The sequence below is a fragment of the Mastigoproctus giganteus genome, chromosome 7 (assembly GCF_048544385.1).
Source record: "Mastigoproctus giganteus isolate SK-2022 chromosome 7, ASM4854438v1, whole genome shotgun sequence".
In the NCBI taxonomy this organism is placed as follows: Eukaryota; Metazoa; Arthropoda; class Arachnida; order Uropygi; family Thelyphonidae; genus Mastigoproctus; species Mastigoproctus giganteus.
Window position 1 is genome coordinate 22,396,842 of NC_143581.1, and position 26,564 is coordinate 22,423,405.

Genomic DNA, 26,564 nt, shown 5'->3' on the forward strand with positions numbered 1-26,564 from the left:
GTTTTTCTTCTCTGTCCTCACTTTTGCAATTCATATCTTCATTTTCTCCACATAGTGAGCAGAATTATGTCCTTGTGTCAGGAACTCCACAAGCGTAACCCCTCTCTTGTCCCAAGAAATGGAACATGATTTTTCCAGTAGATGGCTGAGCCTTTCATTTTTATGTTTATCAGTGAATCCTCATGTCACCATTCCACAGACTGCTGCTTTGACTCTGGTATAAAGTGGTATATCAAGACCAACCCATCCAATTGTCATATAGTCACATATTGCTCCAGAAGATCAGCACCATAGCTCTCTGCTCCATGTGATCTACTGTAAACATTTGTGTAGAACTCACCTGATACACGGTTTTGCATTGTATCTTAGATTCTCCAGAAAATTCTTTTGAATGCATTGTCTATTCCCACTCTTGCACATGTTTCCTGGGTCTTAATGCATCACTCTTCATAAATCAGTTTATCCACTCTTTCCCTTAGTTTTCACCATCAGCTGCAATGTAAGGACAGCCTGACCTTAGCATATCCTTTGAACTGACTGCTGTCACTGACATGCCTAACTGTGTTCACATTGACTGTTATATCCATGTAAATGTTCTTCAGACCTGCATGCATTTATGATATAGCATCTTTCAGCAACTGAACATAAGTGTATGTCTTATTATGATAAAGACATCTGAGAATTTTTTTCATGTGTGCAAATGTTCTCTGCATTCAAAAACTCACTAATACATTGCCACTTCATATGCCATCAATGTCACCATCCATTTTTACAGATACATTAGCCTAGTCACTGGATGTGTAGTGTTGAAACTTGCAGAATATTGCAGAATTAAATATTCACCTGACAACATTATTTTGTATGGAACGTCATGAGCAATAGGTTTAGAGGTGTCTTATATTGCCTGGGTCAGCGATGGCTGGATAGAAATAAACCAACTCCTATGAAGGCAAGTATTTGCTGTGATTTAATGAATCTATTATTATTATTATTATTAGCCATATGGTACAAGGAAGCCTGAGGCTTATGCTGCAAAAATAATAAAATTCCCGAAAAATAATAAAACTGCCAAAAAAATAAAATTCCCGAGTTACCCTCCTGTGTGTGTGTGTGTGAGAGAGAGAGAGAGAGAGAGAGAGAGAGAGAGAGAGAGAGAGAGAGAGAGAGAGAGAGAGAAGTAGAAAGGCATCACCAAAGAAGAGAAGAATGATGATATCCAGCTCAGGACCCTGGGTTTGCCAATCCCATACTCACCAGACTAACACCTTTCCATTCTATGATCAGATGGGCCATGGGCAGACCATTTATGCAAAGTTTTGTCAAATAAGATCTTAACACCATAATCATAAACTCGCACATCCTTGTTATGACCAAGCATGCTAAACTTGTATGTTGATTGACACAACAAAGTGGTAGGGTGGCTTATCACTTGGATGAATGGGTGCCATACTATAATGGAGGAGCCTAATATTAGAAAGAACTCTGGCCTAATGAAACTAGGCTTGGTGGTAGTTATTATGGGGGCAGCCTATTTATTGAACATCGCAATACTGTATGATAGAGAGGCAGATTGAATATTTTCAGATACAGCCACCTTGACATGCTGCATTGGGTACAGGCTGAAACCAGTTATGAAAAGGTGAAAGCAGTGGGCTTGAGCCACTGGGCATGGTGTTGATACTGGCCAAGATTACTCCAAAATTAAAGTGGTTGCTGTTGTTTAGTTTGGCTGAGGAAACAATTGAGCTCTTCAGTGTGTTCATGCAGAGCTGTGATTAATTGCTTGCAATGCAAATGGTTTAGATTAAGTTGGATGATTCACAGGATTGCTCTCAAGCAGCAGACTTGTCTCTTGGACCACAGCAACTGTCTCTCTTTGAACTACTCCATTAGCTCAAAGGAAGAGAGTTGCCTCATCTACCTCAGTTAACGATATATATTATTTTGGAATAGAATTAAGTAATATTACATGCAATTTTGAAATGTATACATGCATAACCTTGTAAATATTTTTTCATGATTTTTTTGGGTACAAAAATTGAATATTTATTGGCACAGGTATGTAGAGGTTTGTGAAGAATGACTGGGAACAACATTCATGTCTGGATTCTGCACAGCCAACGGGAGGAGGAGGAGGAGGAGGAGATAAGACAAAGTATACTGATACCTCAGTTTGTATTCGAACAAATGCTTAACTCCTGCTTCCACTTGCTTTTGATCTGTGCCATGGTACACTTGTCTTCTCACAGCCAGACCTTGTTACATTTAAGTTGGTCCTGTTAAACAGAAATGTTAAACATTTCTGTTTAACAGGAATCATTTGAGCTGAAGTGAATTGATGCAGTCAGCTCACTTCAGATAGGGAAAGGTTTTGCTTTTGTAAGGGTGATTGCAGAAGTTTCAGACAGTTTTTAAATTGTGTGAGTGGGACCAACTGATGATGTTGCCAACAGAAAATTCTAAATGGGAAGTATTCAGTAAAGTAATCAAAAAAGCTACTAGGCTTTTCATTACCAACAAAGAAATATTGTTCAAGGCTTAGACCTAAATGGATGTCAGATGAACTATTGAGATATGTAGCAGAGAAGAAAAATGCATGGGATGAATTATCAGGTGATACAGAAGCCTGTGGTAGATATAAATTTGTCTATAATCAAGTCACAAAGGAGGTTAGGAAAGCTAAAGCAGATTATGAGACATCTCTGGCAGAAAATGCAAAGGAAAACAGGAAAGACTTCGATGATTATATTAGTAGTAGAAGTAAGGGGTTGAATAACATTTAAGCCACTTAATGTCTATTAGTTAACTATTGATAGCCCTGCTTAGGTTTCAGACAAATTGAATAGGTATTTTGCATCAATTTTTACACGTGAGGAATTCTTTAGGGAAGGGGATGCCAGAAGTTTATCAAACTCCAATGAGTAGCTAAATGACTTTTTGATAACTGAAATTAAAGTGAAGGAGAAATTGAGGATGGACATAAAAAAGGCACCTGGGGCAGATGAAACCTATCCAATTATATTAAGGGAGGCAGCAAAGGGCGCCTCCGTAGCCAGGTGGGAAGGAGCAGCAGTGCGTAGCACACGCTTCTTGATTAGACCGGGGTTCGAGCCCGTCACCACCAAATACGGAGGATGCGGAAAGGTCAAGGGAATGACCACCGCATATTCCTGGAGCAATATGGCCTTGGTTGCTAATGCTCCTAAAAACCAAATAACAAACAAACAAACGAGGCGGCAAAGGAGGTAAGCAAACCCTTAGCCATAATTATGAGAGCATTCTTGGATTCCGGGGAGGTCCCTATGAATTGGGGATGTGAGAATATATCCCCAATTCATAAAGGGGGAATAAAAGGCAACAAGAGTAATTACAGACCTGTTAGTGACTAATAATGAAATCACTTGTTAAAGATTACTAGTCAGGACCATTTGGACAGGCATGCAATTATACTGCAATCACAGCATGGATTTGTCAAGGAGCGGTCTTGTCTTACCGATCTGATAGTTTACTGTGTTGCAGTGATCAAGGAATTAGATGCAAAAAATAATTTTGAAGTCATGTACTTGGATTTCAGGAAGGCTTATGATACTGTTGCATATAAAAGACTGCTGTACAAACTGGAGCACTGTGGCATTAAGGGCAAGTTACTGCTATGGATAAAGGGATGGTTAAATGGAAGAAGACAGAGTGATTATCAATGAGTACTGCTCTTTGTAGAATAATTTTATTAGTGGAGTTCCCCAGGGATCAGTGCTGGGTCTATCGTTTTCAATATATTTATCAGTGATATTGATGTCATCAGGGTGAGCAACTTCAACAAGATCTAGGAAAATTGGGTTGACGGGCTGAGAAATGGCAGTTGAAGTTTACTATTGACAAATGCAAGGTACTGCACATAAGTAACAGTAATCCCAGAGTATCTTATCAACTGTCTGGTATTACACTCAGGGTAGTGGAGAATGAAAAAGACTTGGGTTTAATTGTGCAATCAGACATGAAATTCTCTGAGCAGTGTGGACATGCTGCAGGACAGCTAATGGGTTTTGTCAATGATATACAGAAACTTTGCTAGCAGTGATAAAGAGGTGATTATCCCTTTGTATAAGGGCATGGTTACTTTAGTGTTACTTTAGGAAGGATGTAGATCTGCTGGTATGGGTGCAGAGAAGGGCAACCAGATTGGCAAAGGGAACGAAAGGGTGCTCTTACTTAGAAAGGCTTCAGTTCTGCAAATTGCAGTGTCTTGTGACTAGACACCTGCGGGAAGATCTGATTGAAGTGTTTAAAGCCTTGAATGTATTGAGTAAGTTGAATGTTAATGGCATTCTTCCACTTGCTGAGACTACACACATGAGGGGGATAAATTCAAGTTGAGGAAGGATGGTTGGGATAGATATGTGTAAGTTCAGCCAGTGGGTGGATTGTTGGAACAGGCTTCCATGTGGAAGTGGATAGTTTGAATGAATTCAAAAGAGAACTTGCCAAATTCTTGGAGGATACAGATAGGTGAACTGTTTCTTTTTTTTTTTTTTTTTTTTTGGCTGATGCTCTATAAGCTTGCTTCCTTGCATAATTTGCCATTACTACTGCTACTACTGTATCAATAATAGTGTTCATTAATTTTCACTGCCTTTTGTGTGCTGATTAAGAAGTAATTTGCTGGAAACTTGTTGTCAGAATGGCTTCTGATATGCAGTTCATCCTCCATGGCTTAATTTGTGGAGTGTAAAATTTTTTTTTTTTTTACCCTTACAGGTGGTCTGTAAGGATAAGTTTTCTTTCTTCAATTTTAATATTAAAATGTGAAGAAAGAAAATTAAAATTTTTACATTATCTGTTACTTTGACATTTTTAACAACCACATCTTAAATTTATTAATATTTTTTCACTTACTCAGTAGACATTTTTAAGCCATGTATGATTTATTGGCTGCACTGAATGAACTTAAATGGCTGAATATCTGACCACAGTACCTTGAACTCTGTTTGTTTGTGGCATATTTTTCTTGGCACAGGTGAGCTGAAACTTCTGTAGTGCTCTATATTAAGTGAAAGCCACTTTTCCTATATGCTTGTATAAATTATATGTTAATGTGTCTGGCTGAATGTTCATTTTAATTTGACTGAATACTATAGTAATTATAGTCATTGTGTATTCTGTTGGCACTTAAATGAAGTGCCTTTTTATATTATAGTATTAAAAATTAGAACCTCATAAATCCAGCATCTTTGGGACCAAGCAGATGCCAGATTTTTGAAGGTTTGCCCATAGCCTGAGTATTCAGGGATATATTTTATTAGATAATACAGTAGCTCTGATCCCTCTGATCTCCACGGAATGATAACCACTAATGTCAAGCTAAAATGTTAACTTGTACTGCTGGATTATGCTGCCTGCGGTATGTGTTGAGACTGTACAATATTTTTTTAATATAAGGTATAAATAATATGATATGAATCCAGCATTTAAATTGCCTTAAAAGCTACATATGTATTATTATTAAGTAGCATATTGTGAACTATATTGAATGTTTTGCTCTGAAAAGTGAATGATTTTATACATTGCAAATACATAATAACAACAATATACAATATAGGAAACATGTAAAACAGAATGAAGTTGGTGTTTAGAAAATGCCAATTGAACATAATCTATAAAACTGACACTTGGGATTTTTTTTTTTTTTTTTTTTAAGTCTAGCTAGCCTGTTTTCCCTCTGCCCTTGTACATGCCCTTGGATAAATATTCAAAAAGTTCCAGATTTTTGAAAATTCTGAATTTTCTATATGCCACATTTTTAGGTTCTATTGCATTTATTATTTCAAAATAATTTTTTAGTAAATATTTATGTTTAATAACTTTAAATTTGTATATTTATAATGTCTATTTTCAGTATGAACATGGTGAAAAATCACTTGCTAAGTAAAATTACTTTGAGTAGTGCTATTATTATTATTATTATTAGCCATATGGTGCAAGGAAACCTGAGGATTATGCTGCACTAGCCAAAAAAAATTTCAGAATTACTCTGAGAGAGAGAGAGAGAGAGAGAGAGAACAAGAGTCGGAAGTAGAAGGGAATCGCCAAGAAAGAGAAGAATGATGATATCCAGGTAAAGACCCTGGGTGTGCCAAGCCCATACTCACCAGATGTGAGTTCCAAGAGAATAGATAACAACAATATACAGTCTAGGAAACATGTGAAACAGAATGAAGTTGGTGTTTGTGTTTAGAAAATATTAATGGAACATAATAATGCATAAAACTGACACTTGGGATTTTTTTTATTTTAAAGTCCAGCTAGCCTGTTTTCCCTCTGCCCTTATACATACCCATGGATAAATATTCAAAAAGTTTCAGATTTTTGAAAATTCTGAATTTTCTAGATGCTACATTTTTGAGGTTCTATTGCATTTATTATTTCAAAATAATTTTTTAATAAATATTTATGTTTAATAACTTTAAATTTATATATTTACAATGTTTATTTTCAGTATGAACATGGTGAAAAATCACTTGCTAAGTCGAAGTACTTTGAGTAGTGCTATAATAGGAGTAGTTCCAAGAGAACCTGGCTATGTGGGAGAAGTAGGAATTATTTTATTTTATAATCAGCATGAGCATTGTGATCATGAGTTATTTTATTATGTTGATAGTTTTATTATTATTATTATTTTATATATTTTTTTCTGTTAGATACAAGGTGTGGCTAGAAAGTTCCAAGAATGACTTAAGCAAAGGTAAAATTGAACTTTGCTCTTTCTAAAATTCTTCATGTCCCTTCAGTGAAGTTCTGATGTGTGGGAATAGAAAGAAATCAGATGGTACCAAACTGGGAGAATAGGGAGGGTGCTCTGTCTGAAGGATAGAACGTCTTCCCCACTATTTTTATCAGAAATTGCCTTGTCAGTAATATAGTGTGAGCTAGTGCAGTGTTGTGATGCAACAATCACCTGTCCAGCTTGCACACTGAGCAATACTTTTTTTTTTTTTAATCATCAAAGGAAACGATGAACATGGTCTTGATTTGGTGATTTCTCTCTCTCTCTCTCTCTCTCTCTTTGTGTGTGTGTGTCCCCAGTTTTGTAGTCTTGTCTTCCACTATTTGCTCTGGTCTCCTCCTTGTCTTGTAGTTATACCAGAACATCCATGTTTTATCCTCTGGAATAACATTAACCAGAAACTGGGCGTGTAGGGTTTCAAAACCTTACACAACAGTGATGTTGTGCTCTTTGTCTATTTGTTCCATTTAGCTAAGACTCCAAAGATCTGTCAACAAAAGTGTTTTTTCTTAGATTTCTCCAGTGAAAATTCTAGTAACTTGTGGTAGTTATAATGCAAACAGTAAAAGTGTAGGATCAAGTTAAATATTCTCGATAATTATATGCACATGCTAGAAAACAAGAATTTAGAATTAGTGGCATTTGTCATGTCTAGTATTGAAGCATGTGGACTTTACATATTATGGCAGGTCCTCCAATCACTATGTTCTCTGGCTTCATGTTATAGAAGAATCTGGCTGGTGCAGCTGGATGCATGCAGTTTTCGCAGTTTACATATTGCTTATCAGCAGTGAAGGTAACTCCCAAATAAGGAAGATGACAAAAAGCATCAGTTTTTATTAAAAAAAAAATTAAAAATACATGTTTTTATTGTAAAAAATAGATTTTTCACAGTTGTGTTCATAATAGATTAAAAATAAGTGATATCAAATAATGAGAAATTTTGAATAATTTCTGGTTGTGATTTTCAAGATTATGAATGTGGTTACTTTTTTCTGAGTGCATGTGCGATCCTCAAAAAACATTGGTATGATCATTTTTGGCAACTTTGCTTCTGCTTGAATTTTGCCCATTCATTTGATGTAAGCCTATTTTTGGCCCTGCTCATAAGGTAGGTTATAAATAGTTTTTTTTTTGTTTTCACTACCTTCATATAGACTTTCATTTTTAGAGTGATGATCAATATTGGCTTTATCTATCCCCAGTTGTTCTACCATTCTGCTAGTCATATTTCATTTAGTATAAGCAATCTCCTGTGCTGTTTTCATAGTTTTTGCTGTCATCTGCCTGTTTCCAGAATCATAATCATGGTCATTTTCCCTTCCTTCAGAAAATCGTTTTTGCTATTTGAAAACTTATCCATTTGATATTACAGACTCCTCGAAAATTTCAGTGGGAGTTTTTGTTAGTTTACTCAGAAATTTCAGGTTTGCTTACTGTATCCTAAATTTTTTACACATTTTTGTATTTTATAAGCAAAACCACTTTAATTTAATATTGAGATGCATGGTAAACACACAACTTAGAACTGCTGTAATGATAGATGAAGGAATACAATACAGTATGCACTATCAGCTTTGTTATTGATCACAAAAGCATCATGTTACTGTGGCCTTTTCCTGAAACTTTCTAGACACAACTTCTAAATGCATCATAAAATGATTGTTTGAATTAAGTGATGTACTGATACAGTGTATTGCCAGAATTTCGAAAAATGTTCATCGATGACTTTTGAATATGTTTTTCATTATTATAATTTTTGAAATTTCTTGTTTAATTTATTTCATTGTCATTTGACAATGAAATAAATTCAGTTTTGTCAATTTTAATCTTCTTTCGTACTATAACCATGAGGTTGTCACAGACATTCTCTCAGATATGCCAGACAAGCTGTACATGCTACCTGGGAGTCTAAAATACTGATGGAACTGGTATTCGGGTGACATTCAAGTCAAGTGGAACAAATTTCGGCGAAGTCCGGACAGTCTGTGACAGCCAAATCCTCTGCTTGCGCCTTCATGTGGTGGGACTGTTAGTAATCCTGGGTATAACCTCCATGCACAAGCACACTGTGGATGACCACCCAGGTGTGAAACAACGTAAGCAGGGGTTGAGGTGGGGCACCCACACCCCATGGAGGAATGCTGCCCCTCTGTGTTACCAGACAATACTATGTGGTAGATGACACGTCAACCAGTGCAATAACGCCACTTTGCTTATTGGAGGTATGAAGTGGTGGAACCCATGATTTGTCTCCAGATAAGTTCCGGTCAACACTTCCCCATCTCTTCCACCATGCAGTATGACGGATGACTTTTGAGGTTATGATGAACATCATGGCTAGATCCAATCTTCCTTATATTTCGAGGGTACAGTTCTAAAATGGTGTTCGCAGGCCTGCATGGCCATGTTATGTCAAGGATCTGGGTATATTCTTATCATGTGTATGCCATATTCAAAAATTTCATTATTTCATACAGCATGCCCCCCCCCCCCCCACTTTTTTCTTACTATTGAATACACCATGAATTGTCAAACTAATAGAGTAAGCTTATCTGCAAAAAGATCTAAACCTCCCAAACACTTCCTAGTTCATTTCAAAAATATATGTGGTCTCAATTCTAATCTCAACGATGTCCATTTCCACTTGCAGTCTGCCTAACCCCATGTATTTTTTCTGACAGAATCTCAGTTATCGGTTGATTCAACCACTTCTCATCTCAGTTGCCCACATTATTCGCTGTATGATTCCTTTTGCCTCAAAGGTGGTATTGTGCATGTCTGTTCCGATATTCCCTATCAAAGACTTGGTAATTTGGAATCTCCTCTTTTCGATCTTCTCTGGCTTAAAATCCCTCTACTCACTGTGTCAAATTCATCTGTTGTCTCTACCATTCTCCCAACTCCACTAATCACTTGGAGCTCTTTGACTTCCTCTCTTTGCAACTTGACTTTCTCCAGTCCAACTTTCCTAACAGTGAGGTAATTTTCCTTGGTGATTTTAATGTTCACAACTCCAGCTGGCTTCCGTTCTCTAGTCACACCGACCCAGCTGGTCGAGATGCTGAGGCTTTTGCGATTACTAATGACCTTGCACAGATTGTTCATTTAGCTACAAGAATTCCGGACAATCCTAACCAATGCAGCAAACACACTTAATCCTTTACTCACTAACAACCCTTCTAAGTACACGGTCGAAGTGAGTGGTTCTTTAGGCACCTCAGATCATAACTTGGTGATAGTCTCTTCTCCAGTGGAGCCTTTATCTCATGGCTATTCCCCTTGTATTGTTTGGCATTACAAGAATGCAAAATGGGATGACCTGCAAGATTTCTTTTCTTCTTTTCCTTGGTTGGATTACTGTTTCAAAACTTCTGATGTCAACTTTTGCTGAGATCGTATCAGTGAAATTATTGTTGTAGGAATGGAATCTTTTATTCCACACGCCACTTTAAAATCTTGTCCTTTATCTAAACCTTGGTTTTCCAATAAATGTGCTAAGGCTGTTCAAGAGAACGTTACATATCATAATTGGCTTGTTTCCAAATTTTCAGTTTCATTTTCTGCCTACACCAAAGCTCGCAACAATTGTAAAGCAGTTATTAATCAGTCCAAACTAGAGTCTGAACAGGCTAAGAGTAGAAAACTTGTTTCTTGCCCTAATGGTAGCCGAGCGTTCTGGTCTCTTGCCAAAGCTATTGCCTGCAACTTTTGCCCATCTCTGCTCCCACCTCTGTCCAAATCAGATGGGTCTGTCGTCACTTCAGCCAAGGATAAAGCTGACCGGCTAGCATCCCAGTTTTCTTCCAACTCCTGTATTAATGATCTTGGTAAAACACCTCCCGCCATTCCCAACACGCTCCATTCAATGTCTCCTGTGGTCTTCCTTCAAAAGGATGTCAGAAGGATTTTGACGAATCTTGATGCTAAGAAAGCTCCAGGTCCCGATGGTATTTCTCCACTTGTTCTCAAAACCTGTGCTCCCGAACTAACTCCTGTTCTTTGCCACCTTTTTTCACTTTCTTATTCCAAAGGTGTTTTTCCTTCTACTTGGAAATTTGCTCTTATCCAACCAGTTCCAAAAAGGGGTGACAAATCCCTCCCATACAATTATTGTCCCATTGCAATTACTTCTACTCTTTCCAAAGTAATGGAGAAATCAATTAACTGCCAACTCTTAAACTACCTAGAAACCTTCCATCTGATCAATGATCGCCAGTATGGATTCCGTCAGCGTTGATCCACTGGTGACATTCTTGCTTATGTTACCTATTTATGGATAAATTCAATGGAAAAGTTTGATGAAACACAAGCAGTTGCTCTTGACATCTCAAAGGCTTTCGATCATATTTGGCACAAAGGTCTTCTAAACAGGCTTTTGTATGGTTTGCCAACTGTTTTTTGTAATTGGTTATCCAGTTTTCTCCCTGATCGCTCACTGAGGGTGATGGTAGATGGCTCTCTGTCTTCTAACTTCTCCACTAATGCCGGTGTCCACCAAGGTTCAGTTCTTTCCCCCACACTTTTCCTCTTGTATATTAATGACCTTCTTCCATTGACTGGAAATCCTATCCATAGCTTTGCCGATGATAGCACATTACATTGCATTCCACTTTTCATTTTGAGAAACCTTGCCCTGCTCAATCAGTTTCAACTTCTCTAAAATCTGCTACAAATTCCTTAAATGGAAATCTCCAGGTAATTCTCCAGTGGGGCAAAGCAACTTAGTTGATTTCATTCCTTCTAAAACTCAGTCTGTCTTATATCTCGCAAAAAGGATTCTTCTGTGCCTATGATTATCTTTGGTGACACTCCGATTTCTAGGCAAAATGATACATCTCTTTTGGGGATTACCCTTACTTCTAATCTCTCTCTTGGCACAAGCACATTACAAATATTGCTTTCTCTGCATCTAAAAAACTTGTTTTTCTCTTTTGCTCTCAGCATTACTTTTCTTCGAAACAGCTGTTCACTCTTCAGAAATTGAAATCTGCCCTGCCATGGAATATTGTTCCCACATCTGGAGCAGTGCTCCCAAAACCTCTCTCAGGCTTCTAGATTTCATTCAGAAGAGGGCAGTTAGGTTAATTAATGACTCCTCTCTAACAGAGTGTCTTCGCTCGCTGTCTCATAGGTGTACTGTTTTTGCTGCATACCTTTTCTACAGATACTTCCATGGGCACTATTATTCTGAATTGTCTTTTATAATTCCTGCTCTCTCTTTCAAAACAGTCCGAATACGTGCCACCACCAACCAAAATCCATTTACTCTCCAACTTCAAACTCACAGAACCAAATTTTCATCTTCCTCGTTTATTCATTCAACTGCCATTTTCTTCATATGTATTTCCTGAAAATTACAGTCTACAGAAGATCAAGTCTAATGTCAACAAATATCTTCTTTCATATTCTCAACCTTCAACCCAAGCAAGGTACTAAGTACTGTAGGTTCTAATACCTCTCGTGTTTGGGGTTTTCATTAAAACAAAAAAAAAAAAAAAAAAACCAAAGAAGTCATCCTCTTTGAAGAGTTAAGTTAGCAGATTGAGGGCCAATCTCTAATTTATTGTGAATCTTTCCAATTACCACTTAGCCAACATAGTCCATAATCTCCTTTACAAAGGTTCAAATACAATGATACAGTGTGGCACCATAGCAGTTCCATATCATTCAAACACAGTCAAAATTAAATGAATATATAAATAAGAAACAAATATTCAAATTTAACAGTATTATAAATAATAATAATAAAAAAAGCTGATAATCATTCCTATCTTTCTAAAGATGAATTTAACTGTATGAAACAACTAGTAGAAAATGATGATCCGGCTATCCAAAAGGCTGATAAGAGGATTTAACTTTACTTTTGAATTATGATAACTGTTATGTTATAGAATACTGATACTTTACTATTGGGCTAAAATCCAATATAAAAAACCAGAATGTGCATTGAAGAATGAATTAAGAAGGTTAAAAATAGAATAAAGATTGCATTAGTATTAGTAGAGGCATATGATGCAAGAAAGCAAGCTTATGCAGCATCAGCCAAAAAAAAAAAAAAAACACTTCCATTTCACCCCTCCATTCGTTCGAAATAACTGTCCAGTTGAGCCTTAAATTTATTTAGACTATCAACTTCTACAACAAGGGATGGAAGTCTGTTCCACAAACCAACCTGCTGGCTAAATGCAAATTTCCACACATCTATCCTACATCTGTCTTTCCTCAATCTTAATTTATGCCCTCTCAAGTGATTATTCTGAGCAAGAGGAAGAATCCCATCGCATTGAGCATGCTCAAACCATTCAAGGTTTATACACCTCTATCAGATCACCTCGCGGCGCCTCTGTAGCCGGATGGGCAGGAGCAGCAGTGCATAGCACACGCTTCATGATTAGACCGGGGTTTGAGCCCATGACCCCCAAATACGAAGGATGCGGAAAGGTCAGGGAATGACCACCACTGCATATCCCAGAGCAATATGGCCTTAGTTGCTAATGCTCCTAAAAACCAAAATAACAAACAAACAAACAGATCACCTCGCTGGTGCCTAGTCTCCAGACACTGTAATTTGCAAAACTTAAGCCTTTCTTCGTAAGAGCAACCCTTTGTTCCATTCACTAATCTTGTTGCCCTTCTCTGTACTCATTCCAACAGCTCTACATTCTTCTTAAAATGAGACCTCCAGACCTGTATACAGTACTCAAGGTGTGGCCTGACCATTGCCTTATACAAGGGAATAATCACCTCCTTATCCCTTCTAGAAAAATTCCTGTATATCAGTGACAAGACACCATGAGCTACTCTTGCAGCCCATCTGCACTGCTCAGAGAACTTCACATCTGCCTGCACAATTACCCCCAGGTCCTTTTCATTCTCTACCACTGTCAGTGTTGTACGGCGCCTCCATAGCCAGGTGGGTCGGAGCAGCATTGCGTAGCACATGCTTCTTGATTAGACCGGGGTTCGAGCCCATGACCGCCAAATATGGAGGATGCGGAAAGGTCAGGGAATGGCCACCGCATATCCCCGGAGCAATATGGCCATAGTTGCTAATGCTCCTAAAAATCAAATAACAACAACAGTGTAGTGCCACAGAGTTGATACGTTGCTCTGTTGTTGCTGTTTCCCATATGTAGTACTTTACATTTGTCAATGTTAAACTTCATTTGCCACCTCTAAGCCCATCTGCTCAACCTTTCCAGATCCTGTTGCAGCAGCATAGCGTCAGTAGTGTCCTTAACAACCCTGCCAACCTTTGTATCGTCTGCAAACTTGGACATTAAGCTTGATATACCATCATCAATATCATTTATAAATACAGAAAACAACACTGAACCCTGAGGGACTCCACTAATAACATTAGTCCATGAATTGTTGGAACACACAATGAGACCTCTGTGTAACTTTGTGGCAATTGTACAGTATAGTACAGTACAGTGACTAGGGGTAATTGTGCAGGCTGACATGTGCTCTGAGCAGTGTAGACAGGCTGTTAGGATAGCGCATGGGGTTCTGTCAATGATATACAGAAATGTTGCCAGCAGGATGAGGTCACTAACCTGTTATATTAGGCAGTGATTAGGTTGCATATTGTGTATTGCATACAGGTCTGGGAGCCTCATTTTAAGAAGGGTGTGGATCTAGTGTAGTGCTGAGAGGTGCAAGAAGAATAGGGAGGGGGAACAAGACGGTACTCTTATCTAGGAAGACCTCACTTCTGCAAATTGCAGCATCTGGAAACTAGGCATCTGTGAGGAGACCTTGAAGTGTTTAAGGTTTTAGCTCACTCAATCCATTTTGGATTGAGTGAGCTAAAGCCTTAATCTTTAAATGCTAATGTGCACTCACAAAAAGCTTTGACAGTTGCAGCTTAATCAACTTAATAGTTTTTGTCAGAGAACCAATTTAATAGCTAATTGTATTATTAAATCGTTATATATCCTATTAGCAACAAATTACTTTACTTGTGATGGTGTTTTATATCAGAAAATATTTTAGGTTCCAATGGGAGGCGTAATCAGAGGATGTGCACCAAAATGTTAAATAATGGAGTAATGTAGTTATGAAAGTATTTCACAAAACAATAGATAAATGAAACTGTCTCTACTTTAACAGTTATAGTCTATAATATATATATATATATATATATATATATCCATTATTTTAAATTAAACAAAACATAAGCCAGCAGTATGGCAAAAACTGTAGAGCGAAAATTAACATAAAAATAACCCAAATAAACAATCGAACGAAAAGAAAAAATAGATATAAATAGTAGCCCAGAAACCCTAATATAATTTCGATCTTTAAATCCAATTAACAAAAACTATACAAATTTTAGAATAATGCCAATTAATTATTAATTTAGCGGTACCCCCCCGAGAGGTACCAGTTCCGAAAGACGTGAAATATCACCCAAAAAGGGTTAAAGGAACTACCAAACGATAACCAAATCAAAATAAACTAAAATAAAATAGACTGACCATCATGCCCCATATCGACAGAGGACCACGAGGCCAATAATGGTCATGGAATCGCTGCATTTCAATCGTCATACAAAACATCGCAAAGGCGGAAATATCGAAGAACCAAACCACCCTACCATTCTCCGATAGATCAACCAATGCAGAGGATTTGCATGGCGGTGGTCCTTATGCAGCGAAAATAAACTATAGAACAGACAGCACTCTAAAGCAGAGCCACACTACTGACATACTGTAAGCTGAAGCAGCTTATATTGAAGAAAAAAAAAGAAAATAGATGGCGGCACTGGCGTTGCTAAATTAGTATATCGACCCATTACTATTGAATTATATTAAATGTTGACGAAAATTAAATTATAATAAAAATTAAAATAATTAAGCATTCATTAGAGGCAGCAAATTGCAATTCCTCCATATGAAGCCGAAATATATACTATCATTGAATTATATTAAATAAAATTAAATTATAATAAATAAATAAATGATTAAGCATTCATTAGAGGCAGCGACATGCAATTCCTCCATATGAAGCTGAAATACATCCATTATTTTAAATTAAACAAAACATAAGCCAGCAGTATGGCAAAAACTGTAGAGCGAAAATTAACATAAAAATAACCCAAATAAACAATCGAACGAAAAGAAAAAATAGATATAAATAGTAGCCTCGTGGTCCTCTGTCGATATGGGGCATGATGGTCAGTCTATTTTATTTTAGTTTATTTTGATTTGGTTATCGTTTGGTAGTTCCTTTAACCCTTTTTGGGTGATATTTCACGTCTTTCGGAACTGGTACCTCTCGGGGGGGTACCGCTAAATTAATAATTAATTGGCATTATTCTAAAATTTGTATAGTTTTTGTTAATTGGATTTAAAGATCGAAATTATATTAGGGTTTCTGGGCTACTATTTATATCTATTTTTTCTTTTCGTTCGATTGTTTATTTGGGTTATTTTTATGTTAATTTTCGCTCTACAGTTTTTGCCATACTGCTGGCTTATGTTTTGTTTAATTTAAAATAATGGATGTATTTCAGCTTCATATGGAGGAATTGCATGTCGCTGCCTCTAATGAATGCTTAATCATTTATTTATTTATTATAATTTAATTTTATTTAATATAATTCAATGATAGTATATATTTCGGCTTCATATGGAGGAATTGCAATTTGCTGCCTCTAATGAATGCTTAATTATTTTAATTTTTATTATAATTTAATTTTCGTCAACATTTAATATAATTCAATAGTAATGGGTCGATATACTAATTTAGCAACGCCAGTGCCGCCATCTATTTTCTTTTTTTTTCTTCAATATAAGCTGCTTCAGCTTACAGTATGTCAGTAGTGTGGCTCTGCTTTAGAGTGCTGTCTGTTCTATAGTTTATTTTCGCTGCATAAGGACCACCGCCATGCAAATCCTCTGCATTGGTTGATCTATCGGAGAATGGTAGGGTGGTTTGGTTCTTCGATATTTCCGCCTTTGCGATGTTTTGTATGACGATTGAAATGCAGCGATTCCATGACCATTATTGGCCTCGTGGTCCTCTGTCGATATGGGGCATGATGGTCAGTCTATTTTATTTTAGTTTATTTTGATTTGGTTATCGTTTGGTAGTTCCTTTAACCCTTTTTGGGTGATATTTCACGTCTTTCGGAACTGGTACCTCTCGGGGGGGTACCGCTAAATTAATAATTAATTGGCATTATTCTAAAATTTGTATAGTTTTTGTTAATTGGATTTAAAGATCGAAATTATATTAGGGTTTCTGGGCTACTATTTATATCTATTTTTTCTTTTCGTTCGATTGTTTATTTGGGTTATTTTTATGTTAATTTTCGCTCTACAGTTTTTGCCATACTGCTGGCTTATGTTTTGTTTAATTTAAAATAATGGATGTATTTCAGCTTCATATGGAGGAATTGCATGTCGCTGCCTCTAATGAATGCTTAATCATTTATTTATTTATTATAATTTAATTTTATTTAATATAATTCAATGATAGTATATATATATATATATATATATATATATATTTTTTTTTTTTTTTATCATATAAATAATCAATTTTAATTGACCAGTTTACCAATGCTTCTAAGTATTCCTCAGTACAAAGGATTAAAAAAAATAATAAAGTAAATAAAAGAAAAAGAAATAGGCTTCTTGTCAAATTTTTTCCATAAATGGTAATACCATCTTGTCTTATAAAAATAGCATTAATATATTGACTAAAAGAAAACATGATAAAAACAAAAAGTGAAATTGGTAATCCCTGGATGGGACCACCTTTCATTGAAATATATTAGTGTTTAGTATTAGTAGTGGCAAATGTTGCAAGAAAGCAAGCTTATGCAGTGCAGCATCAGCAAAACAAACAAACGAACTGTCCCACGTCACTTATACATCCTCTTTCAAACAACTATATGCTGTTTGAAAGCAAATTTCTATACATCTGTCCTGCAACCATCCTTTCTCAAATTAAATACATCCCCTTACAGGTATTGTTGGAGAAAGAGGAAATATGCCATCAGCATTTAGTTTATTCAATCTATGAATAGCCTTAAACACCTCAATCCATTCTCCTTGCAAGTACTTAGTTTACAGACACTACAATTTGCAGAACAGAACTTGGTAAGATTTTCCTTCCCCCCTTTCACTGTCATTGCTCTTCTCTGCACCTGTTCCAGCAGATACACGTCCTTCCTAAAATTAGACTACAGACCTGCATAGAGTACCCAAGATGTAGCTTAACCATTGCCTTATATAGCAGAATGATTACCTCCTTATCCCTGCTGGCAAAATTCCTGTATATGATTGACAAACACCATGAGTTGTCCTAGCAGTCGGTCTGCACTGTTCAGAAAACTTCATGTCTCACTGCATGATTATCACCAGGGCTATTTTGTTCTGCAGAGTTAGTATTTTAATCTGGGTTTACTGCTACCCACATCCAGTACCTTACATTTGTCACTGTTAAACTTCAATTGCCACATCTCCCATCTGTCTAATTTTTCTAGATCATGTTGCAGTAGTTTACCCTGATTACTCTGCCAACCTTTATATCATTTGTAAACTTAGACATTAAGCCTTATTTACCTTCATAAATATTGAAAACAACACTGGGCTGGCACTCCAATAATAACATTAGTTCAAGAAGAACAGTAGCCATATATAACCACTCTGTCTTCTACCACTTAACCATCTCTTAATCTATAGTATTAACTTGTCCTAATACCATATTGCCTAAGTCTGTACAATATGCTTGTGGTGCAGTATCAATGGCATTACTGAAATCTAAGTACATGATGTTAAAATTATTCTTTGCATTCAGTTCCTTTGTAACACCTTTGTAACATGGTATCTAATCAGATTGGTGAGACATGATCTCCCTTAATAAATCCATGACGTTATTAGTCATATTGTCAAATGACTCCAATCATGCCTCCGTAGCCAGGTGGGAAGGAGCAGCAGTGCATAGTACACGCTTCTTGATTAGACCGGGGTTCGAGCCCGTCACCACTAAATAAGGAGGATGCAGAAAGGTCAGGGAATAACCACCACATATTCCCGGAACAATATGGCCTTAGTTGCTAATGCTCCTAAAAACCAAATAACAACAACACGACTCCAGTCCTATCAAAATGATCTTGCATTACTTTTTAAACTCTTTATCTATTATTTTCCCTGGCATAGAGGTTAAACTTACGAGTCTGTAGTTACCCACTTTACCTTTTTAACTAGTATTGTGGATAGGAGATTCATTTGCACATTTTCAGTCTGCAGCTACCCCTTCTGAATGTATGGATGCTCTTATTGTGATGATGGCTAAATGTTGATATAATTGGATATGTTTGATCAGCCTCATGCACTTTGTTCACTTTTAGCTGCAGCAGTATCTCTTCCACCCTACTTTCTGTTATTATAAAACTATTTAACTCATAATCCAGTATTAAATAGGCAAGTGTTAACCCCATCCGGAAAAAAATTATATATGTGTGCGTGAAGGGTAGATGCAGAATATTTATTCAGCTTATCAGTAATCTAAAATGGATCATTAGCAGCTAGAATCCCATTGAATTTCTTAAAACTGTCAGCCTCAACTACCTATGAAAGAAACATGTTCCAATAATTAATAACTTGTTGACTAAATGAACTTCCTACAATCTAGTCTAACACCTCTTCTCCCATAATTTGAATTTATGCCCACTAGTTCTGGAATTCATTAGCATTAGCAAAGGCACATGATGCAAGAAAGCAAGCTTATATAGCATCAGCCAAAAAAAAAAAAAAAACCCTAATTTCACCCATCCACTCACTCCAAATGTTTGTCAAGTTCTGCCTTGAATCTATTTAAGCAATCAACTTCTACGACAGATGGAAGTTTGTTCCAGCAATCAACCACCCACTGGCTAAAGGCAAACTTCCGAACATCTATCCTACAACTGTCTTTTCTCAATATGAATTTATTTCTTCTCAAGCAATTATTCCATCAGCATTGAGCATGCTCAAACTATTCAAGGCTTTATATACCTCAATTAGATCACCTCGCAGGTGCCTAGTCTCCAGACACTGTAATTTGCAAAATTTAAGCCTTTCTTCGTAAGAGCAACCCTTTGTTCCATTCACTAAACTTGTTTCCCTTCTCTGTACTTGTTCCAACAGCTCTACATCCTTCTTAAAATGAGGCCTCCAGACCTGTGGCCTGACCATTACCTTATACAAGGGGATAATCACCTCCTTATCCCTGCTAGAAAAATTCCTGTATATGATTGACAAACATCATGAGTTGTCCTAGCAGTCAGTCTGCACTGTTCAGAAAACTTCATGTCTCACTGCACGATTATCACCACCAGGACTTTTTTGTTCTGCAGAGTTGGTATTTTAATCTGGGTTTACTGCTACCCACATCCAGTACCTTACATTTGTCACTGTTAAACTTCAATTGCCACATCTCCCATCTGTCTAATTTTTCTAGATCATGTTGCAGTAGTTTACCCTGATTACTCTGCCAACCTTTATATCATTTGTAAACTTAGACATTAAGCCTTATTTACCTTCATAAATATTGAAAACAACACTGGGCTGGCACTCCAATAATAACATTAGTTCAAGAAGAACAGTAGCCATATATAACCACTCTGTCTTCTACCACTTAACCATCTCTTAATCTATAGTATTAACTTGTCCTAATACCATATTGCCTAAGTCTGTACAATATGCTTGTGGTGCAGTATCAATGGCATTACTGAAATCTAAGTACATGATGTTAAAATTATTCTTTGCATTCAGTTCCTTTGTAACACCTTTGTAACATGGTATCTAATCAGATTGGTGAGACATGATCTCCCTTAATAAATCCATGACGTTATTAGTCATATTGTCAAATGACTCCAATCATGCCTCCGTAGCCAGGTGGGAAGGAGCAGCAGTGCATAGTACACGCTTCTTGATTAGACCGGGGTTCGAGCCCGTCACCACTAAATAAGGAGGATGCAGAAAGGTCAGGGAATAACCACCACATATTCCCGGAACAATATGGCCTTAGTTGCTAATGCTCCTAAAAACCAAATAACAACAACACGACTCCAGTCCTATCAAAATGATCTTGCATTACTTTTTAAACTCTTTATCTATTATTTTCCCTGGCATAGAGGTTAAACTTACGAGTCTGTAGTTACCCACTTTACCTTTTTAACTAGTATTGTGGATAGGAGATTCATTTGCACATTTTCAGTCTGCAGCTACCCCTTCTGAATGTATGGATGCTCTTATTGTGATGATGGCTAAATGTTGATATAATTGGATATGTTTGATCAGCCTCATGCACTTTGTTCACTTTTAGCTGCAGCAGTATCTCTTCCACCCTACTTTCTGTTATTATAAAACTATTTAACTCATAATCCAGTATTAAATAGGCAAGTGTTAACCCCATCCGGAAAAAAATTATATATGTGTGCGTGAAGGGTAGATGCAGAATATTTATTCAGCTTATCAGTAATCTAAAATGGATCATTAGCAGCTAGAATCCCATTGAATTTCTTAAAACTGTCAGCCTCAACTACCTATGAAAGAAACATGTTCCAATAATTAATAACTTGTTGACTAAATGAACTTCCTACAATCTAGTCTAACACCTCTTCTCCCATAATTTGAATTTATGCCCACTAGTTCTGGAATTCATTAGCATTAGCAAAGGCACATGATGCAAGAAAGCAAGCTTATATAGCATCAGCCAAAAAAAAAAAAAAAAACCCTAATTTCACCCATCCACTCACTCCAAATGTTTGTCAAGTTCTGCCTTGAATCTATTTAAGCAATCAACTTCTACGACAGATGGAAGTTTGTTCCAGCAATCAACCACCCACTGGCTAAAGGCAAACTTCCGAACATCTATCCTACAACTGTCTTTTCTCAATATGAATTTATTTCTTCTCAAGCAATTATTCCATCAGCATTGAGCATGCTCAAACTATTCAAGGCTTTATATACCTCAATTAGATCACCTCGCAGGTGCCTAGTCTCCAGACACTGTAATTTGCAAAATTTAAGCCTTTCTTCGTAAGAGCAACCCTTTGTTCCATTCACTAAACTTGTTTCCCTTCTCTGTACTTGTTCCAACAGCTCTACATCCTTCTTAAAATGAGGCCTCCAGACCTGTGGCCTGACCATTACCTTATACAAGGGGATAATCACCTCCTTATCCCTGCTAGAAAAATTCCTGTATATGATTGACAAACATCATGAGTTGTCCTAGCAGTCAGTCTGCACTGTTCAGAAAACTTCATGTCTCACTGCACGATTATCACCACCAGGACTTTTTTGTTCTGCAGAGTTGGTATTTTAATCTGGGTTTACTGCTACCCACATCCAGTACCTTACATTTGTCACTGTTAAACTTCAATTGCCACATCTCCCATCTGTCTAATTTTTCTAGATCATGTTGCAGTAGTTTACCCTGATTACTCTGCCAACCTTTATATCATTTGTAAACTTAGACATTAAGCCTTATTTGCCTTCATAAATATTGAAAACAACACTGGGCTGGCACTCCAATAATAACATTAGTTCAAGAAGAACAGTAGCCATATATAACCACTCTGTCTTCTACCACTTAACCATCTCTTAATCTATAGTATTAACTTGGCCTAATATCACATTGCCCAAGTCTATACAGTATGCTTGTGGTGCAGTATCAATGGCATTACTGAAATCTAAGTACATGATGTTAAAATTATTCTTTGCATTCAGTTCCTTTGTAACAACCTTTGTAACATAGTATCTAATCAGATTTGTGAGACATGATCTCCCTTAATAAATCCATGCTGTTATTAGTCATATTGTCATATGACTCCAGCAGTCCTATCAAAATGATCTTGCATTACTTTTTAAACACTTTATCTATTATTTTCCCTGGCATAGAGGTTAAACTTGCGAGTTTGTAGTTGCCCACTTTACCTTTTTAACCAGTATTGTGGATAGGAGATTTCTTTGCACATTTTTAATCTGCAGCTACCCATTCTGAATGTATGGATGCTCTTATTATGATGATGGCTAAATGTTGATATGTTTGATCAGCTTCATGCACTTTGTTCACTTTTAGCTTCAGCAGTTAACTCATAATCCTGTATTAAATAGGCAAGTGTAAACCCCATCCAGAAAAAATTATATATGGTGTGAAGGGTAGATGCAGAATATTTATTCAGCTTATCAGAAATCTGAAAAGGATCATTAGCAGCTAGAATCCCATTGAATTTCTTAAAACTGTTAGCCTCAACTAACTGTGGAAGCAACATGTTCCAATAATTAATAACTCGTTGACCAAATGAATTTCCTACAGTCTAGTCTAACACCTCTTTCCCCCATAATTTGAATTTATGCCCACTAGTTCTGGAATTCATTAGCAAAGGCACATCATGCAAGAAAGCAAGCTTATATAGTATCAGCCAAAAAAAAAAAAAAAACCCCTTATTTCACCCATCCACTTGCTCCAAATGTTTGTCAAGTTCTGCCTTGAATCTATTTAAGCTATCAACTTCTATGACAGATGGAAGTTTGTTCCAGCAATCAACCACCCGCTGGCTAAAGGCAGACTTCCGCACATCTATCCTACAACTGTCTTTTCTCAATTTGAATTTATGCCCTCTCAGGCGATTATTCTGAGCAAGAATCCCATCAGCATTCTGTATGCTCAAACCATTCAAGGCTTTATATACCTCAATCAGATCACCTCGCAGGTGCCTAGTCTCCAGACACCGTAATTTGCAAAACTTAAGCCTTTCTTCGTAAGAGCAAACCTTTGTTCCATTCACTAATCGTGTTGCCCTTCTCTGTACTCATTCCAACAGCTCTACATTCTTCTTTAAATGAGACCTCCAGACCTGTATACAGTACTCAAGGTGTGGCCTGACCATTGCCTTATACAAGGGGATAATCACTTCCTTATCCCTGCTAGAAAAATTCCTGTATATATCATTGACAAGACAGCACGAGCTACTCTTGCAGACTGTCTGCACTGCTTAGAAAACTTCATATCTGCCTGCACAATTACTCCCAGGTCCTTTTCATTCTCTACCACTGTCAGTGTAGTACCACAGAGTTGATACATTACTCTGGGGTTACTGCTTCCTATATGTAGTACTCTACATTTGTCAATGTTAAACTTCATTTGCCACCTCTCAGCCCATCTGCTCAACTTTTCTAGATCTTGTTGCAGCAGCATACTGTCATTAACAAAAACTTGGACATTAAGCCTGATATACCATCATCAATATCATTTATAAATACGGAATAATTCTTTATAATAATTCAATATAATTCTTTATAACACTGAAATTCTGCCTTCATTCATTTTATTAACTCCTCTCAGATCGTTATAAACCCAAATCAGTTCCCCCTCTAAGGTGCCTGACTGCTAAGCTTTTATGGTCTCCCTTTTGCCAATCTCACTATGCAAGTTGCCTGTCTTTGGACCTTTTTAAGAAGCTTAATATCCTTTTTTTTTTTTTTTTTTTTTTTGACATAGTATTCCAAATGTAGTCTTACAATTGCATTATACAGTGGGATTATGACCTTCTGTATCTATTGAGGATATTGTTCAATAAATTCTCTATAGGATGCTGGGCTTTCCTGATCACCTGTTTACACTGCTCAGAGAACTTCATGTCTGCCTATATCATAAATCCCAGATTCCTTTCTTCCTTTACTGTTTGTAATTCAATCCCATCTAGGGTATAAGTTATTTGAATTGCTATTCCCCAAGTGTAAGGCGTTGCAATTTGCTGCATAAAACATAGTTGCTAGTTTTCTGACCATTCTTGAAGGCTGTTCAGGTCATCCTGAAGAACTGATCATTAATGACTCTCCCAGTTTTACTGTCTGTAAATTTTGACATCATGCCCTCTGTCTCCCTTCATTGATTTCATTTATGAAAATCAGAAACAACAGTGGTCCAAGAACTGCTCCTTGGGGATCCCACTGCTCACATTACAACATTAAAATCCACCACGATAAGACATTCTAATTTGTTGCCCACTACTATAGTTTGTTTCTATAGTAGTTCATTATGCTCATCACAGTTGTTTGACCTATAAATTCTCCTCCCTCTCACTTTTATTATCCTAGTGTTTTTGTGGAGTTGGTAGAACCCCTGGAGCCACATTACAAATAACACTATGTCCCAGTGTTTTAGTTGCACCTGAATGACATGCTATTACAGTGGTAACCTGTGTTCTCCTCAGGACTTAATGAATGGGCGCTCCGCCCGGTGAATTTAACTTATCTCCCGGCTGAACTTTAAGCAATTCTCGTGGTACCGTATGATACTGATCTCGATCGATATTAATTCAAACATACTATGTGATCGAAGTCAATGCAACAGGAGCAGCGCCAATCCAGCCGAAATTGTCATCGGACAGCGAAAGATCGGTAGAACTCGGCTTTTTGGTACATAACACAGTTATAAGACCACCCACTATTTGACCATCACACTGACGTCATGCAGCCATCACGTAGTTCGGCGCTGCGAATCCAGATTACCAAGAATATTGTCGTGTGCATTATGCTGAGCTATAAGATGCCAGTCGGTTGACAGCATCGATATGTTGGTTGAATTCACAGAGTCGACTGAGATTCACTTTTGTTATTCAAATCTTTCAAATACTTTCTGAGTCGAGTCAGTGTATCACTCTGCAGCCATCTCTATGGCAAGCTGAGTATTATAATTCCTCAAGCTAGTACACCATGTTGAATTTTGTGACCTGTTTAGATGCATTGTTTGTCTTGGTCTCCGTACAGGAGCACAAATATAATAATATATATATATATATATATATATTAACAAATATAATATAAAAAAAAGGTAAAGTGCAGCCTTTATCAACCCACTGCAGGATGGAAGCCTCCTCAACAATTCATGCTGAGGGAAATGGACCATAATCTGCCACGCTGGTCCAGTGCGGGTTGGCAGATCGACCGTATTCAGCAGTCAGGGGCTTGAACTCCGGTCTACTCAAAGAGTGTGTGCTACTGCACTCCCGCTCCTGACCACTCGGCTACGGAGGCACTACTATATATTAACAAATATAATAATATATATATATATACATAAAATATATATTAACAAATATAATATATATAACAAATATAATACAGTGCATTCCGGTTAATTGAGCCACCGGTTAATCGGGGCAGCCGCTTATTTGGGGCAAATTATGAAGAACAGAAACAAAACAAATATTTAGCCTGAATTTGTTCTGCTTATTTGGGCCAACTCGCTGCTTAATTGGGGCAATGAAGGTCTTGATTGAACAATAAACTATATTTAGATGGCGCGCACAAACATCTAAATATAATTTATTAGGCCTGACATAGCCCAGTGGTCAGGAGCGAGAGTGCATAGCACACCTTCTTTGAGTGGACCGAGGTTCAAGCCCGTGACTACTAAATACGATAAATATTTGTATTGGCGATTTATTGTAAACTCTACTGACTTCGTTGTCATGCCAGAGTATAAACAGAAAATATTTTTATATTGAACAATAAACTAATTTAGATGGTTCCTAACAAAGAGATCATGTGGGCAGCAGTGGAATCAGTTATTGTGAAGTCGTGCTGTACAGTGGTTGTTTTACGTTTGTTCTGTGTCGTGGTAATCGGATTCTGAAGAAATTTTTCTTGCTGTTGTTTACGATCACTGTGGGTTAGAATAGATTAAAAACTGTACCAAACAGTGCACTGATTTTGGTTTCCCCCTCCCCTTTTTTTCAGTACATTTAAGACCCCTGTCAAGATGCCATGTA

General features: G+C 37.0%; 1 protein-coding gene across 1 annotated transcript in view; it reads left to right on the forward strand.

Annotated features, from left to right (window-relative positions):
* The window catches only part of LOC150082637 (lon protease homolog 2, peroxisomal-like), a 285,321-nt gene that overhangs the window by 34,789 nt on the left and 223,968 nt on the right, over positions 1-26,564 (forward strand). Inside the window, exon 2 of the mRNA XM_090377560.1 lies at positions 6,494-6,587. Within this exon, the coding sequence (XP_090233686.1) occupies positions 6,494-6,587 (94 nt within the window). The remainder of the gene's footprint in view (positions 1-6,493; positions 6,588-26,564) is intronic.